Consider the following 18,461-nt stretch of genomic DNA (forward strand, 5'->3'; position numbering starts at 1 on the left):
TGTGCAGTAGTGACGAGATTGAAGGACCAGAAAGAGGTCCTCACAGACGATACGTAGATTTTGTCAACGGAAACTGAGCTTATTTGCCAAAATTCAGAACAGTTTCTACCATCTGTTTATTTAATAAAGAAAGATGCTTTCAATGTTCAACTCCATTCCAACCCATATGGTAAGAATCAAATATAAGTTGGCTGCCGTTATTTATCGATACTGTTTTAAAACATATTCAGACGAAGAAATATGCTAGGTATCTTTTAGCTAACTAGCCTATGTAGTCTGGCTATCCATATGTGCTAGCACTGTAGTAGCACTTGGCTGTACTGACTCGTAGGTGCGGACCTGAATCCGGCCAACTTTAAAATTCCATTCCATAGTCAGTGTATTTTGACAAATGTACCCGAAACGGAGGTTGTGTGTTACCTCACCAGAGCCCAATGCACTGTGGAGTCCATCATTCTTGTAGAACAATCTTAATCAATCTTAAGGCGATGCTGCTACTACGAATGCCAAAGACATTAGCTTGCTTCCTCCAGATGTTTTCGCATCCTTTGACATTTCAACTAACGCTATATCTCAATAATGCAGTATGTTTGCCCTATTGTTGTATTAATGCCTTTTCTCGTTTGAAACTCACAGGATTATAAAGGCCAGAAACTGGCAGAGCAGATTTTCCAAGGAATAATACTTGTCTCAGCGGTAACTAGCCTAAATTTCAACATGCATTTTCAACTTATTAGGTGCTTGTGAATTTCCACTGACTCATGATGTTGCATTGCAGGTCATTGGATTTATCTATGGCCTCATCATTGAACAGTTTGGATGGACAGTGTACATAGTCTTGGGAGGATTTGCAGTGTCCTGTGCGGTGAGTTTCAACCCACTTTTAAGTGAATGTTCTACACTACACGATTTTGCCTCCGTTCGTCAGTCAGAGACCAATCAGAGATCGATTGTCAAAATCAGAATAATATTGCCGAGAAAAACATTTATTTCAATGGTGATGACTTGAAACCACATATTCATTCCCCTCCTTTATCCTCCACCGTTACAGCTGACTTTGCCACCATGGCCAATGTACCGAAAAAACCCTCTCTCTTGGCAGCCAGCCCTACCTGAAACCACGGCAGAGACGAGGGAGAAACCTCAAGAGAATCTGAAGAAGAAGAAGCACAAGTAGCTCTTGGCTGTGTGGACCCAACTATCTTGTTGAAATGGGAAATTACCGCCGGTGAAATAAAATAGTTTAAAGCATTTGAAAGGATCACTTTTTTACAGTTTTTGTTCAGATATATGATGAGTTTGAATGTCCAATAAACATATTCTGGTACTTTGTTGAGCCTCATACCTTCATGAGATCATAGCAATTTTTTTAAGCTGTTCAGCAAAGTTTTATTATAATTATAAAGCATTTAATAAAATCTTTTTACTTTAAAATGTCAACTACAATACATTGCATATTTGAAAGTTGAATTATCACTGGTGTGCTGTTTGAGGATTCAAGTCTAATTCTACCATTAGTTCAAATTTCATAAAATGTTAAATATTGTAACTACACATGTAACAGTAACGGAATTCACATTTATTGCATAATAGTACGTAAAGTTAATATGTAAAAATGTCTACAATAATGTTGAACTGAATATTGAAATGGCATAGATTGTCTATACAAACATAACATGATTCTTCTAATGCATGTTTCTAAAGGCTGAACTGCCTAGCCCTTAAAGGCAACATCCTCAAAGAACTTAAGTTGCCGCACCATCACAGCATAGGATTGGTATTTCTCTTCCCCCATTTCCTCCTGGAGACGTAGCTTTAAAGAGACAATAACACCATTATTGTCTAACCCAGATGTGCTGTAAGTTCTACACTTTGACCAACAAGCGTTTACTTCAATTTAGTGTGAGATCATATTTCTGTAGCAACATGAATGCCATATAATTCATACTGTATATAGTAAAATATTATGATTCTGTTTTACTTTGCAGATCAGTCAAGCCTTTCTCTTACAGGCGAGTGCTGAATTAGTGTAACCCATAAGCATTCAGGTCTGGTTACCATTTGTATGTGAGGTGTAAATAGCATATAGGGTGGTTAAATAAAGGGTGACTTTCTGACCACACATTTTGGAAAGCAATAACAATATGCGTTTTATTGTGTAAGCAAGCGTTAAACCTGAAGACGTTCAGAACTCTGACCTTGCGTTTGTCCTCGTCTTCCTCCTCCATGATGTCCAAGACGACATCCAGTAGTTTCACCCCTAGTCCCTTCACTACGTCTGTCCGTAGCTTCTCGATGGCCCTCCGGATCTTTGCTGGTCCTGTTGTGTCTTAGTAACAAAGGTAAAACGCTGCGTTTTAGGAAGTATTTCACTTTGAGTGTGTAGCTGTTTTTCCTGTCCAACATGGATTCCAGACTGACCAGTTGGCACTTCGCTGAAGGGGAACTCTTGCTCCTCCCTGTCTTTCCCATGAAGCAGCAGGGTGTCTCTGTACCTCCTGTTCAGTCTGAATTCAGGCAAAGCACGAGACCCAATGCTACAACCGTCGGGTTCAGCAACCGCCTCTCTGACATCCATTCGTAATGTCTGCGTCATCATCTGAACCAGATCCTGCATATCATTGGATTCGCTCTTTCTGTGACAAGAAAATATATTCACAGTGGTTCAGGTGAATATTTACAGACATAAATGTCCAAAACTATTTGGGTATGCATTGTGATGCCTATTGTATTGACTGCGGCCCTCACTTATATTATGGCATAACAGGAGCTAGTTTAGTAGGGGTTTGTCTGCGTTCTCACCCTTCTTTGCAGTCTCCTTCAGAGCGATCAGTGGAGCTTGTGGATGAACTGCATTCATCCTCATCTGACGGTCGACGCAACCTGTCTGCCTAGAGCACAATATACCACACCTTACATACACCATACATTTATCACATAGTAAAAATGGGTTCCCTGTTCCTTTTGGACATAAAGTCTCAGTCTGTGTGGGGTCATGTGCAATGGTACATGCTCTGTGTGAAAAGGCTTTTCTGCTGAGGTCTGAGGGGTTGAGGAAGCGAAACATGTCTGATGCACTTGTTGCATCGACGGTCACATGTAGATGAGTCACATATAGATTTTGTTGTTACCTTACATTTACATTTAGTCATTTAGCAGACGCTCTTATCCAGAGCGACTTATAGTAAGTACAGGGACATTCCCCCCTAGGCAAGTAGAGTGAAGTGCCTTGCCCAAGGACACAATGTCATTTTGCATGGCCGGGAATTGAACCAACAACCTTTTGATTAATAGCCCAACTCCCTAACCGCTCAGCCATCTGACTCCATACCTTGATGTTTTCCCTGGTGAGGTCAGACACGCAGCCTGTGACAGGGACATTCCGACTCTCTGGATGCTTACTGTTAGATGAGGCTACGTCATAAGAAGCCCTTCTTACTGCATGGACAGCTATGGAAAAGAACAGGTTGATTGACAAATATCGATATGCACTTTAAAGAGAGAGCTGTAAAAAGTAAGATTGATGAATAGCTATTGCATAACTGAGTGTTTGTTGTATTCAGGCCTGTTGATATTTAAAAAGCTGAGAGCGGAGCAGTTAACCTGGTTGGCTGAGGTTTTCTTGCGACTGCCTTAATCTTCTCCTCTCTCTGGCAGACATGGGGCGTTCCTGAAAGCAAGGAGTACATTACAACAGCGGTCCATGTTCGGCAGCTTGGTCTCACGTGGCAGCATTGAGCTCACCTGAGGTAGTGGGGTATGCTTTTCCTTGGCGGTGCTCACCGAGGTAGGGGCTGAGGGTGCGGAGCTGTTTCTCTCAGCATGATCCCTGCTCCTCCTCCTTCCCTCTAACACGCTGACCGGAGGCGGAGGCAGGGGTCTCTGAGCTGACACTGTCTGAGGCAGAACACACTCCGAGTTTAGCTAACTGCTTGTGATAGATTGTTTAGTCCAATGTTACGGCTGAGGACTGCGGATAAAGAACGAAAACTGTGAAGATCTTATAGAGAGAAAAAGATTAAGTGCCAGCTACTTTGTCCTCGTCACCAGAAGTTTGACTCCTGTCCTTCTGTCTGCGCGCCCGGGAAACCCAAGGTCCCAAAGGAGAGGAGTGAGGGAACATCGTAGCCGGATCCTGCTCTGGAACCGGTGACAAGGGTTCTACATGATCAGGTACCTGGAAAAAAGGTCAACTGTGATTAAAGGATAACAGCCTCTACTGTATATTCCTTTAATCTGAAATCAACAGTTCATCCAACTGTCTGCTTAATTACAATACTGTAAGATACTACTACAGAGGAACATAGAAAGTCCTTCCTACCAGAGGCTGGGATTCTAACAGCTTTTCTGTGGATTCAAGGCTCTCCTACAAACACAGCAAGAGATACAATTCATGCTAAGATAACAAAAACAACAGCAAAGGTATACCTGAATGCACCTCTGAGTTATCACTATACAACACCATATGTACTTACTCTGACATCTGATAAATGGTTTGGTGCTGGAACAGCTTTAAGCAGATGTGTAGTGTCATCTTTACTATCTGCATTCACTGCTACTGTTTTCTCAATGGATTCCATAAGGACATTTCCAGGCCCTTTACACTTGGGCAAACTGTTCAAAACATAAGTAACTTCTTTCAGTTCGCGAGCTGAACTCTCAATAGCCACATCCTTAAGTAGCTCCATCGTATCGTCCTTATCCTCCATATCAACAGTTCGACTCCCCTCGTTCTCTGTGGCTCTGAGCTTTGGGGCCGCCTGTGGGGCTCCATGAACACACTGCATGGTCGGTCCGTCCGACAGCTTCTTCCCTTCTCCTCTCCCATTTCTGACACCTGATAGGAACTTTCGGGGCGGAGGCACGGGGGTGTTCAGTTTCTCCCCGCTCCTTTTCCTCCTGCGGGTCTGATGAGGGGTGGATCGTGACGGGTCTTTGATGCGGAGGTCTAGGGGCAGGTCTCCCAGGGCCGGTCTCTCCTCCGGTCGCAGTGGATGGATATCAATGTCAATGTTACTCAGTGTTGCCAGGGACGCACTGCTGACGTTGAGGTTGTCAGGTGGCGGGGGTTCCTGTGGTAAAGGGGTCTGGGGCAGGCAGGTTCTGGGCACTGCTCCAAGCTCTGTGATTCTGGGACTGACACTCCGCTTGCTGTGTATTAAGAAATAGAAATGTGGTGACTTTTCATACAGACCTTGTAAAATGATGCAATACATTTGTGATCCCTATGGTATTTGTTAAGCGTCTAGTTTGAATTTTTGAAGTTTACCTGTGCCCCTCTGATGTTGGGCTCTGCTTGGGGGATATGTTGGGGGCATTTAGGCTGAGATGACACTGCACACGCTGTAGTGCTGGCCCTGTTACTGCCACTCGCCACTTTCTTTCTAGACTTAGCAGTTTTTCTGGGGAGAAGGACAAAAGTTGAATCCGCAGTTTGATTCAGTATTCAACGCTATTGTATGAAAAGTTCAAGCAACATTAAGGGGCAAGAATTGAAAGAGAGAGAGAGAGAGAGAGAGCCAAAGCACTTACTCTTTGGTGGCAGCTAGGAACATGGCAATCTGGTGTTTGATGTAGGGCTGCCGTAGGATGAGTTTGACGTCCGGTCTATCATCTGGCCTCCTACACAGCATGCTCCTGATCAGCTCTCCCAGCTGGTGGTCATACTTACTGGGCATCTGAGGCAACTGGATACAAGCGGAAGATTAGGTAGCATGGATCACAAAGCTATTACCGGTATTAACAATCAACACATTTTTTTATCATTTAACTTTGAAATTGCTTATACAGAAACAAAGACCGGACGATTATTTTCTGTTTTGCACAAAGCAGAATCTACGACTTAACCCATTAGTTGTGTTGTCAAGTATTTCAAACACTGACCTTTCCCTCTACAATTCGATACACAGGGAGTTCATGTCCTTAGCGTTGAAGGCATCTTTAGAGTGGACATCTCATACACACAGCAACCAAGTGCCCACACATCAGACTGGGAATCAAAAAGGATTCAGATAGCAGTAAATAATCGATGCATCCAATAGAATCCCAGTTAAGTAAGCAAAACAGGAGTACACACTGACTTCACTGTGTACTTTAAGACAACAGCAAGGTTAGGTTTTTTTTCTTCTCCTAATAGTCAGCAATTGTGGCAACATAAACAATTAACACGGTAATTAGGCATTACCTTGTGATTGTAAGGTTTGTTGGAGAACAGTTCAGGGCTCATATAATATGGCGTTCCTATGAGAGTGCTTGCCATATCATTCTGGTTTTCTAGAACCCGGGCAATTCCAAGGTCCCCAACTTTGATGATGTTGGTTTTGGTCAAGAAGATATTCTGGGTTTTCAAGTCACGGTGCAGAATGCATTTCTCATGTAGATACTAGAAAGGGATAGATGAACATATCATAACTCAAACTTTTACTTCAAGGGTCCACGGGACTACAATTACAATGATTTTGTTTTACAGGTATATGCCTTGTATAACCTACCTGGAGGGCCATTGCTATCTGGACAAACCATTCCACAACTTGTCTCTCAGGAAGGAGTTCACCCTTCTGCTGCTTCAGTCTATGATATAAGTCGCCTCCCTCGCAGAAACCCATGACAATGTAGAGTTGGCAATCTTCTCCTTCCCACGACTCCCTGTATGTCACGATATTGGGATGTCGAAGCTGCGACAAGAGCTGCGCCTCTTGCTCCGCAGAGCGTCTTTCACGTTTAGACGACGTGGTCAAGTTCAGCTTCTTTATGACATACTGTGAATACATCGTGAATATGTTCGGTTACCTCCTATCAGTATCCACCTACACTAGTTACCTCAAGTTACGAACATTCTGTCTAGACGCATTGTGACAAACATTCTGTCTAGACGACAACCACCTAACGTTAGTACTCTGGAGAGTGTCTAGCTAGCTTGTTACAGTAACAGCATCAGCAAAGCTCTCTTGAGTCAGGACATAGCGACGGTCAGCTAACTAGATAAAATTACGCAATTGTTGTCTTTCAAGAGAGACAAATTCAGGTTTCTTCAAATAAAACTCAAATAATACCGCTTTTACAGTATATTTTGTATTCAAGCTTGCCATAGCTGATGGACATAACTTACTTGTTTTCGGTCTGTTTTGTGTTTCACCAGATTCACCTCCCCGTAACTCCCCTTTCCAACAACTCTGAGAAAACTGTAATTATTCATTACTCATAAATCGTGAACAAAATATTGTGGAATTGGTTAGCTACTTGGCTCAAATAACTAAACGTTGGCATCCCATACGTTAGATAGTAATCATTTTTCGAAATGAGAAATAGTGCTCAACTAGACTAGACTGAGCCAACAAGACGATTTTTCAAAACACAGGAAATCATCATCAGTCCTGCTAGCTAGCTTTTCGTCTCTAAGCAACAAGCACCTCATGGTCCACGTTGGTTGGAGGGACGCGCACCACAAAAGTCCACAATTAAGACACAGCCCCATCTAGGGTAGAGAAACGGCATTGATTGAAAAAAAAAATCCGAAAAAATGAGAGCCGAAAAAATTCAGATGGCAAAATCCAGGATAGATTTTCAAAAAATTAGTAAAATTAGCGAGGATTAACTGTTTTCGTAGATTACATTTCCATTTAGCAGACGCTCTTATCCAGAGAGACTTACAGAAGGTACAGGGACATTCCCCCGAGGCAAGTAGGATGAAGTGCCTTACCCAAGGACACGACGTCCTTTGGCACGGCCAGAAATTGAACTGGCAACCTTCTGATTAATAGCCCGATTCCCTAACTACTCACACATCTGACTGAGATTAGCGATTTTCTATCATTTTGTTTGAAACGTAATTGAAAAAATAAAGGCTTTGGAAGTATACCAGACATTTTTAGAATAGGCTACTCTGGTGTACGTTTGAGGTTTTATATTCATAAACATATTATAAAGGTCATCCTTTTCCAAAATGGTATGGGTAGTTTAAACACTGTTCCTAACGCGATGCTGCAAACTAGTGTTTCCCGAATGTGAGACAAATGTTGAATTTCGAATATGAAAATAACTTCACCCCGCTTTGTATGTAAGTTCAGTAGCTACACTATGAATGCGTGTGTGAATATTTGAATGCGTTTCTTATGTGTCGATGCGAGCATTTTATATATGTGGATGTGAGTTTTCAGTAGTTTGAATGTGTGTGAACGTTTCATATGTGAATATGTATGTGTTTCATATGTTTGTGTAAGGACAGTCTGAATTATTTCCTAAACTACCCCACATAGAGGTGGGTTAACGCAATCCTTTGCGTCACTTCGCTATAGGGATAACTTACTTGCCACTAGATGGAGCACAAAGCATCTAAAATTGTAAATGCACACCAAGATCAAAATATATACTGCTGGGTGTTATGGAAAACGTTATATCAGCGAACTGGTCCAATTGTTTCTCAATCTGTGGTAGATTTAATTTGTGACGTAATTATTTTTACGTGGGGAATCCATTGAACCACTTACAATTCCTACACAAATATTCAAGTTAGTAGCCTACCTATCGCTTTTGACATAAACGAGCACACTGAATAAGGAGCACCCGCCTCAACAAAACGAAACTTCTTACCTGCTTGCCAAAAACACCGTGGTGATTGGTTGAACAGAACAAGCCTTGCCCCTCGTCTCCACCCCTTGGCCCTGACGTCAGGGGAGCGCTAGTATTGTCGAGTCCAGTTTTCCTCAAGCGCTAGGAGTCCGATTGTGAAGACAGACCAGAACAAGGAGCGCTGTTGGCCGACCTTTGAACAACAGTAAAATTTGCAGGTGAGCATAATCTTTCTCTGGGTTAGCCGACAATTTATACGCTAAAATGTGTTATGATCTATCAGTTCAGTTTCGGATGTTTCACGGCTGAAAAAATATAAATGTAACATCCATATGGGGTCAAGCCAAATAGTTCTGCTTGCCAATCAGAGGAAATGCACTGGCACGTAAGACACGAGAATAACTTTTGTGTGCTAACTGAATCTGCAAAACTGTGTTAAAATAAAATAAACTGCAAATATCCGGCTTTACTACCCATAACACGAACTCAGATGGCTCTTTCTCTATCACTCATAATATTTGGCTGTCTGATCAACGAATGTCAAAGAAACTGATGAACAGTAAGTGGTAAGAGGACGATAAGTCAAAGAGCTATTCGAAGAGAAAAACTACAGCATAAGTACTACGAATAGGGTCAGGCTGCAGTAGCAAACTGGGTAGCCCTGCAGGCTTGGAAGATATGATGTAAATGTTTTGTTTAAAGACGTTTTCTTTTGTTTATTCTCTGACATGGTTTTCAAATATTGGAAAACATGCCTCTGCTCCATGGCACAGTCTTCTGCATGTCATTTTTCGAGGTTTACCCTTCCGACTGGAGTTATAAACTCTTCAGCTGCAGATATCCTCCCCTTCTGTCTGTTTTTTTGTTTCTCACCTTCTTACAAACAATCACACACCATACACATACCACTCATCTGGGCCACCGGTGTCCATGACACTAAGCAAATCCCTTTCAAACTGAGCTTATTAATTGATAAGCTGTCGTCTCCTTCCGAGCTGCCAGGAGGAGAAAGAGAGATGGAAAGAGACAGAGAGAGTGAATGGGAGAAATAGAGAGTAGGGAAAATAGAGGGCAAGGGAGAGAGAGAACAAGATAAAGATTGCCATAATGAGAGAGAGAGAGAGAGAGAGAGAGAGAGAGAGAGAGAGAGAGAGAGAGAGAGAGAGAGAGAGAGAGAGAGAGAGAGAGAGAGAGGGGAACATGGAGTTCACATCAGACAGTTATCATGGCCTTTCTGAAAGTGCTCATGAAAAAGTTTGATAGCTGATTGGGCAGTCAGACAGGCAGGCAACAGGCATGCAGATTGTCTGTCAAAAGAGGAAACTGGCATACTAAAACAACAAAAAAACTTGAGGAAATGTTTTTTTCATGTTCACATAGTAGAGTTCCTAAGAGATGCAAATTGATAAAAATCAACCATACCAAAATGAACACATTGATATAATTATTTTGTTACCATGTTATTTTCATCATTGTTTTAGACTAGGTAGGTAGATACCTAGCACAGACTGTACATGAATCATTACAAAGCAAGAGCTCTGTCATACCTTGGAGGAGGGAATGTTATGAAGAAAGGAATAACATGCATTACGCACACACACACACCCACGTGCAAACTCAATACTGTACATCCTCATTTTCTTGCTCACCCACACAAACACAAACACAAACAAACACACACAAGCAGACACACAGGTTTGATTTGGAACAAACCCAACTTCCTGGGTGTATGTATATGTGTGTATGTGTGTGTGTGTATTTATGTGTGTGGCTTGAATTCATCTCAAATGAGAAACCTGATCTTTAGCTCTGGACTCACAGTATTGCTCACAGTTCTACGCAACATCAGACAGCCACTTCACATCTCTGTGTGTGTTTCTTCTGCCCAGCACAGCAATGGGAAACCAGTGAGTACAGTGTTTTGATTAATATGCTTTCAAACAGGGAATGCTGCATGTCAAGTAGATCTTAGGAATATGGTTATGGTTAGCTACCTTACCTCTATACCCGTTTTGTCTAATCCTGCTCGATCCTGTTTGCTCCCGGGTGCGCTGTTGGGCATCTTGACTTGTCCCGCTGAAAGCAAATTGTCCCGCTATAAGCTAACCAACCATACAGAGATGTTTGTTTCACTCTCTAAGGTCTGTCAAAAGCAGTACCTGCATGTACCTCTCGTAAACCTTCCTACTTACAGAGACTCTACCCTCCTGTCTCCTATTCGCTCCTGTGCACATCTTAATTCCTACACTGTGCCATGTTAAAGCATCTATGCTTGTTTTTGACACTGAACTCCTTGCTCGTTTAACTACCTGTAGTTTGTGTTCAATGCTTAGTTGTAATTGTTATGGGTTGGTCTTAGTAGTGCACACTGTGTTGTCTGGTTATACAAAGCGAATCATGTTCAGCCATAGCCGGTGGCCTCATTGCAAATGTGTCTCAATGTATTGAGTATGCATTACCTAGGACCAGGTCATTTAGCAAGAATTACTGTCTATTTAAATGACAACAAGGAAACTTCAAACCGTTGCTACAACTCACAACTTGTTTCTCGTTAGGATAATGAGAAAGGGCTCACCATGAGTACAACATTGAGGGATAGTTACTGTGTAATAGTCTCACTGCAATGTCCTCTTCCTCGTGTATCATTTCCTCTTTATGCAATGACTCCAGGTGATAACATCCCTCCTAAGATTTGCACAGATAAACCAAGGGAGACAATGAGTAAAAACAACTGGTGACTACATTTTTGTAAGATTCCACAGAAGCCCAGGTATCAAAAAAATGTCCTTCACCTTCCTGATAAATCTAAAAGTCCTCTGTCAATCATTGGACAACACTTCCTCAAACAGTAGCACTTCCCTCAAGCACACCACTTTGCATACTGGTCTATAATTTCTCATGTAGAACTTGGTTCCTTTTATTTAAAGCTCCCTGCTTATTAACTACTGCTAGGGGAAATCACGTGTTCTTCTAAAAATGCTGTATGCTTGAACATGTTTCAGATTTTTTTTTTTTTACCAGGCTGAATAATTAATTGCTGTTTTCTGATAAGTGTATTTGTTTGGCAACATACTGGAGACATATATATATATATATATATATACATGATCAGATACCACACCTCTACCAGTGGGTTTCCATGGTGACGCCTATGGAGACGACTTTAGAGGAAAGGGTGGGCAGTGAACTGACCACCAAGGGTGTGTGTGTGTGTGTGTGCACATTTGTGTGCACGTTTGTGTGCATCTTAGCATCTGGATGGCTAGCCTTTTTCTGTCGGTGGTCATTGGAGGACAGCGGAAGTGATTTCTCACAGAGGCATTCTTTAAGGGACAGCATGTGCAAGGTGAACCATTACTGACTGTACAATGTCATTTTAGTCACCTCTGGTTGACAAATTGTAGTTACCCTCAATCCTCAGTTCCAAAAAGAGGTAGGTATTTTAAATGTGACTAACCTGGTAAAATACATGCTGAATATAATTATATAGATAAACATACAACATTTAATATGTTGTCATCTTGCACTTATATATCTACAACTGAAATGGTACTGTTACAAGCTACACATCGACAGACTGTCAGACTTACTGACAGATTGGCAGACAAGCAGGCTACAGCGGCCGGGGATCCTGTGTCTGAGAGTAGAAGAGGAGTAAGGAGGACTGATATGAAGAACTGGGCTATTTGAGTTGTCACAGAGGCCTTGTGTGGGTGGCTTAAATGTTTTTGGTCATTGAAGAGTACTGTAGCAGTACCTTCTCTCTCAACTTATCAATTTGATGTTTGTCTATGAGGTGTTACAGTTAATCCTGACCTACTTGTTGGCTTCACACCTACCGTTTTGTATTCTGATGACTTAGTCTGTGGTAGGTGTGAAGCCAGAAGTAGGTCAATAGTATTGATTTTAACTTTGATAACTTTTTCAAAGTTACAGAAGCTGTTGTATTGTGACACTCAATTGTTTCACTGAAGCAAGTGTTCTTGCAGCCATAACACAGTGTGTGATCTTCCCTTAATGTTGCGTATTGAGACTGGTGAGCACGCTCATACTAGCTTCTCAGAGGGATTTGTGAGGTGATGTTTTAACAGGAAAAAAGGGAAACTAGGACCTGCGGTATACCTTTTTTCTCTGTTTGCCGAGTGCCAACTGTCCTGATGACGTTCTGATAGTTATCAGGCGTAAATATGTAACAAACTGTCCCATGACGTGACCTGTCATCCACGCTCTTACTGTCCTGGTTTTGCATTGTATTGATACTCAATATTGAGTGAACCAAGAATAACACACATGTTCTACGCTGAGCAAACAAATATTTGGAAGTCGTCAAAAGAAGAGGGAGAAATGTTTAGGTATTGGTTCACGCGTCCAGAAAGTAAGAGCTTTTTATCTTCTGCTCTCTTGCCCAGAGAGTGTCAACTGTTAAAAGGATGATTATGAATGAACATCGTTCTCCCTCTCTCCTCATCTCCCCCTAGTATTGTAGCAGACCGTCACAAGAGAAAGATGCCTTTGGGTGAGGATGGCCATGCCTGGAAAAAAAAAACCTCAGACGTGAAGGAGAACTACGACTTCAAAGAGATTCTGGGAACGTAAGTCCTTCTAAATTGTATTTGAAAACTGGAGAAGTGGCTCTAATGTAGATTTGGACCTGATAGTGCACTTTACAGTACTATTAGTATGCACAGAAAAAAGCCAAAACAGTTAATGTGGATTTACTAAATAGAGATCATTTGCATGTGTTTGGTACTTGCATCCATAACATTTGCATCAATTGCTTCCACGTTTTTATCTTCTGGAATTGGCCTATCTTGGTAAGGCTGCATTGTTTGTGGGTAGAAAGTTGTTGCTGGAGCCTAAAAGGAAAGGGGATATCCTGCTTTGTAAGAAGTGTTTGGCTCTGACTAGATTGGGAGTAAGCTTAGATGAGGACTTGGCTACATGCCCATGCAGGGTCATTCTTAATGCTCAGCTCTACTAGCCTACTGGGAAAATTGCCCCATGGTTTAAATGACACTGTGTGTGTGTGTGTTTGTGTGTGTGTGCGTGTGTGTGCGTGTGTCTGGTCTTTCATGTCTACTTAATACATGTCTGCTTAGCTGGCACAGGCGATAATGTATTCAAACCTGCAGAGGGAAAATGTGTTGAACAGAGCTTGTCTTCGTGATAGCTTGATGTGCCTTCCTTTATAGACCTGAATTATAAATAGCCTGGGACCTTTTACACTTTCTTATATTTAACTTTTTCTTTAGATACTTCATTATGTATTTACTTCGTTTTTCACTGTGTTGTCTATTGTGTCTGCACATGATTAGGATGACATGGCTGTGGATGTCTTGGCTGCTAGATAATTTTAGCCTTGCATAAAATAAAACACAGTGTCAAAATTGTCTCCTCTAATGTACAGCACTAATATAAAGTGCTGCACTTAGCATTTCAGTTTTGCAGACTTCACTGTTGCCTCAAAAACTCCCTGGTGACCGTGTTTGGCTACTCAGCATGTGGACGTTTGAGACAACCTCTGCACCAGGAAGCACTTCATAGAGAGGCTCTGGTGCCCTATCTGATGATCAGGGCGTGGGAGTAAGGAGACAGCAGCCAAAAATGAATGTCAGGACTGAAGAGACCATAGCATATACATTCTGGGACCAGCTCCAGAAACACAAATTCAAGAGTAAAACGCAATAGCAGTTGGCCATGTCAGAATCCAACCTTATTTTTCCCTCTCTAGAAAGAGATCATATATGTATTCCAATGAAAGCAGAGCACACATAATTATGCACACTGCATATAAACACTGGCCCACCAGTGTCCCATAGCCAGATGTTAACAAGTTCAAGCTAAGTCAACAGTTGCAGTTGAGAAGTTAGTTCTATCAACAGCTCTGTGTTTGGGTGTGAGGGGTTTGGCTGTCTACAGTTAAGTATGAGCTAATCCCTGGACAACATTTCAGCAGCATCTCCCTGACCTCAGTGAGGCTGGGAGGACTCTGGCTCCTCTCTGAATGTTAGTGTGGGTGAGCTTGTGCAGGCGACAGAGGACTGCACTTTCCTTCATATATTTATGTGCTATTTTTAATCAACTTTCATCGTGTTTTTTTAAGAGGCCACAATGTTTTATTATTGTCATTACCACTAAATCCTAAATCCAATTCAACATTGGCATAGTAGTAGACAAAAAAATTGAAGAGAAATGTACCACCAATATAACTTAAGTGGGAACACTCATGGTAGAATAGAGCCTAAGTGAAGATTGATTCTGAATCATTGAACCATGATGTGTAACTAGGTTTACACAGGATGTTTGTTCAAGGCGTCTCCACTCCAGACCAGCAGTATTTGAAGTGTCTATATTAGATACACACATCCTTGTTGAATTATGTGTGTAACACAGACTACACCGTTTACACAGTGTAGTTAATTGATGCCTTGTCATTCTATGGATCTGGTGCATGTGAGCAGAAAAGCTTGAGGTACATTCTATGCTCATCTGATTTAGGCCATTTTAATCTTCATCTGATTTAGCTTTTATACTCACTCCATTCATTTTGAGCAGAATCCCACTTAACAATAAGGGTTGATCCACGCGTAACTGAGGAATATGTTGGTCGTTGGCACTTGTTTGGAAAGATCACCGTCTCAGCGCATCGCTCAGCTGCGAGTTCACCGTCTGCTGGTTGTCTTGGCAACAGGAGGAGACACTTTCCATATGGACTCTAACAGTCACTATGGAAACAAAGTTTTTATTTGCTATTAATAATCCTGCTTGCGAATGTGTGAGCATTGTGAGAGAGATTAACTGTCTCCACTCATACGCTCTCCAGAACATGGCTGCTGACAGCTGATAGCATGGATTCCTGGAATCCATCTCTTTGACTGTTTGTCACTGTGAATTGAACAAGATGCTGGATGTGTTTGTGTGCATTTCTGTCTTTTGCTTGAGTGTGCATAGATGGAGAGTTTAGTGTCCCATATTGTTAAATTAAATACTGTCAGGCATGTAGGCTGAGGCCATAGGCCGAGATAATACATTTATAATCAAAGATTTTTAGCCTCATAAAAAGTGAATAGGGGCCAATGTCTGCATTTAGGCAAAAAGCCTTCTAACTAAGCTAACTTAAAACTGTTGCCGTCTCAAATGTTGAGATACTGGATGTTTATATGAGCCAAGACATTACATGACAGGTAGCTCAAACCAATAAAGACAAAAGACATACCTGCAAGCTACTACCAAGCAAAACGACCTGTTATTGTCTGCATAGTTTCAGTGGAATGCAGATGTTCCACATGTCACTTAGGTTGGGTTATGTTTCCCCTCTCTACACAGCCCACTTCACCACCACTACGCAGTCTCCATGCCCTTCAGCAGGCTCCCTCTTGTTTCCCCGTCCCCAATCTGGGGCCTGGTGCCTGGGGACAAGTTCTCTGATCAGCGTGGCCTCTTTCGGTGCCGTCTTCTGGCTTTTCATCCTTTTCTACAATCCACTTCAAAGGACAATAGCCCGACGATCAATCTCCCTTAAAAAAAAAAGGACACTCAACTTCTGTGTCTGTGTTTGCTTTATTAATTCCACATCCATAGTGATGAGGAAACACATGGTGAACACCAAAAGATAGAATTGAGATTCAGCTTCTGTGTCTGCCGAACCTGGTGCTGTATTCTGTCAAGCATGTAGAGACTGTGGGGGGAGTTCCGGGCCTGTAGCCCAGCGTGTTGATGCAGTTCAATTGTGAATTGCCATGAGAATGATTTCTTACACAAATTCTATGAAGATATCAGAAATACAGTTTCAATGTGTTTTTAGAGAGTACATGGTCCACTGTGTATTTTGGAAATGTAGCATGTCACCATGAGGCCATGCTGCTGTTGTGTGAGTAATTAAAACAGATCTGGATTAATGATGCACATTCCGCCAATGCAATCAACTAAAATCCTCTCTCTCTCTCTCTCTCTCTCTCTCTCTCTCTCTCTCTCTCTCTCTCTCTCTCTCTCTCTCTCTCTCTCTCTCTCTCTCTCTCTCTCTCTCTCTCTCTCTCTCTCTCTCTCTCTCTCTCTCTCTCTCTCTCTCTCTCTCTCTCTCTCTCGCCGTCTTTCTCTCACTGGTTTATCCATCTTTCTGTAATCACAGTCCTGTATCCGCTCCTGCGTTTGAACGATCTCATATGAAACCCAGCTCCATTCTGGCTCGGGGTGTCCCCAGCTGCCTCTCCTAAGCTGGCTTTCTGTGCGACTGGACCCCAGAGTCTCCCCCGGCTCATTGTTGTGTTGCCGAAATCAGAGCGGCAACTCTACATACAGGGGGATGGAACCAGGGAAACGAAACAAAGCATCACTTATTGATCCTGTTGGTAGCTGACGAGTGCACACTCTTGTACACTCTCCTCCTCGTTGTAATTTCCCCCACTGGTGAAGAGCAGACGTGTGATGCGTCGGTTTGGATTCTGTTATCTATGGCTCATCCGTGTCTATGACTCAGCTTGTCCTCCTAGCGAAGAAGAGGAGAGTGGGGTTATGAATGGCGTCACGTGTCTGGAGGTGGGAGGCCTGGTGAATGTCCTCTCCTCATGGCTGTGTCTACACAGCATGAGGGTGGTATTTTCCCACACTGTCGGCAGAGAGACCTCTACGGTCAGAGCCTGGGACTTGCACTGGCCTACGCGCTGCACCAAGGGTCCTTTCCACAATAATATTTAGACTTTTTAAATAGAATTGTAAAGTAAAAATGTGCTCAGTCAGAGCCTAGGCCACAGGCTGAAGCCCCTAGGGAGGAAAGCTTCACAGCATTTCGACACTGCACAGCCCTTCGGGCCCTTGTGCAATCCTGGCATGCATTGCAACATGGAGAGGGGAAGTGTAACAAGGGGCAGGGGCGTTCGAGGAGGGAGGGCGCAGGGCCAGCACATAGGAAACAGAGGACAGGGATGTGGGGGAGGCATTGGAATCATCTGAAATCGATACAACTGATGGATCAGAAATGCCCCAGTGCTAATGTGGAATGGTGACCCAGTGGATTTTGTTCCCACTATCTGGCTGCTATGATGCCGGATTGATTGTGATGAGTGTCTGTGTGGAGTTTTTGATTTGAGTTGTGTGCCTACGCTGGACACTGTAAAGAAATCCGTTTGATGAACTGTGCGTCTGAATGTGTGGGATGGATTATAGAGCAGAGTGTGAGAGTAGAGCTGTACTGCTCTGGATGGATTATAGAGCAGAGTGTGTGAATAGAGCTGTACTGCTCTAGATGGGTTATAGAGCAGAGTGTGTGAATAGAGCTGTACTGCTCTGGATGGGTTATAGAGCAGAGTGTGTGAATAGAGCTGTACTGCTCTGGATGGGTTATAGAGCAGAGTGTGTGAATAGAGCTGGACTGCTCTGGATGGGTTATAGAGCAGAGTGTGTGAATAGAGCTGTACTGCTCTGGATGGGTTATAGAGCAGAGTGTGAGAGTAGAGCTGTACTGCACTGGATGTTTCCTCCGACTTGCCAAACTTACATAATGTGTTTGTGGACAAACTGTACATTAAGGAAACATCAACCAACATGTAACTACGTGACGATACAAATGGTCAAATCTTTTGTAGATACATGTAATTAAATGGTGTTAGGTTCTAGTGGTGAAGGGCATTACATAAGTAGAATAAGGCATGGTATGGGGCAGGAGTTTAAGGGGTGAGTGGATGTTGTAAAGGGGCGGTTGAAGGTTGTGTTACCAAAACAAGATCAATGTTGACATCCACTTATCCCTGGAAAGCACAACCTCCCCCATACCGGGTTTCACTTGTTTAGGAAATCATACAGATAACCCGCAATATTGTCCCTATTATTTAGTTTCATGGAAGTTAATGTAACCGTAACCCTTGTGTTATCTCCGGGTCATTCGACCCATCAGTCAT

At 42.6% G+C, this 18,461-nt stretch overlaps 3 protein-coding genes and 1 long non-coding RNA gene across 5 annotated transcripts in view; 2 read left to right on the forward strand and 2 right to left on the reverse strand.

Annotated features, from left to right (window-relative positions):
- The first annotated feature begins 13 nt into the window (after nt 1–13).
- On the forward strand, nt 14–1,331 carry spcs1 (signal peptidase complex subunit 1). Its single transcript, XM_084704122.1, has 4 exons — nt 14–169; nt 637–696; nt 779–865; nt 1,052–1,331. Exons 1-4 carry the CDS (start codon nt 134–136, stop codon nt 1,175–1,177), a joined length of 309 nt encoding a protein of 102 aa, XP_084560248.1. The 5' UTR covers nt 14–133; the 3' UTR covers nt 1,178–1,331.
- Nucleotides 1,332–1,478: 147 nt separating this feature from the next.
- Nucleotides 1,479–7,382, reverse strand: nek4 (NIMA-related kinase 4). Its single transcript, XM_084705614.1, is given in 18 exon segments — nt 1,479–1,813; nt 2,199–2,329; nt 2,422–2,636; nt 2,803–2,891; nt 3,332–3,450; nt 3,604–3,670; nt 3,745–3,897; nt 4,034–4,177; nt 4,322–4,366; nt 4,476–5,180; nt 5,270–5,402; nt 5,533–5,687; nt 5,884–5,909; nt 5,912–5,938; nt 5,941–5,989; nt 6,185–6,382; nt 6,492–6,758; nt 7,109–7,382. Coding segments are annotated over 18 exon segments (2,709 nt in total). The 5' UTR covers nt 7,196–7,382; the 3' UTR covers nt 1,479–1,714.
- Nucleotides 7,383–8,682: 1,300 nt separating this feature from the next.
- The window catches only part of camk1b (calcium/calmodulin-dependent protein kinase Ib), a 28,491-nt gene continuing 18,712 nt past the window's right edge, over nt 8,683–18,461 (forward strand). The window contains exons 1-2 of the mRNA XM_084704112.1: nt 8,683–8,786; nt 13,047–13,160. Of these exons, the coding sequence (XP_084560238.1) occupies nt 13,075–13,160 (86 nt within the window). The 5' untranslated portion in view covers nt 8,683–8,786; nt 13,047–13,074. The remainder of the gene's footprint in view (nt 8,787–13,046; nt 13,161–18,461) is intronic.
- Nucleotides 16,610–18,461, reverse strand: part of LOC146272541 (uncharacterized) — a 3,789-nt gene continuing 1,937 nt past the window's right edge. For both annotated transcript variants that reach the window (XR_014766444.1, XR_014766445.1), the window contains one exon: nt 16,610–17,053. This is a non-coding gene — a long non-coding RNA (uncharacterized LOC146272541). The remainder of the gene's footprint in view (nt 17,054–18,461) is intronic.

The sequence above is a fragment of the Hypomesus nipponensis genome, chromosome 9, assembly GCF_054491055.1.
Source record: "Hypomesus nipponensis isolate SF chromosome 9, ASM5449105v1, whole genome shotgun sequence".
NCBI classification, from domain to species: domain Eukaryota; kingdom Metazoa; phylum Chordata; class Actinopteri; order Osmeriformes; family Osmeridae; genus Hypomesus; species Hypomesus nipponensis.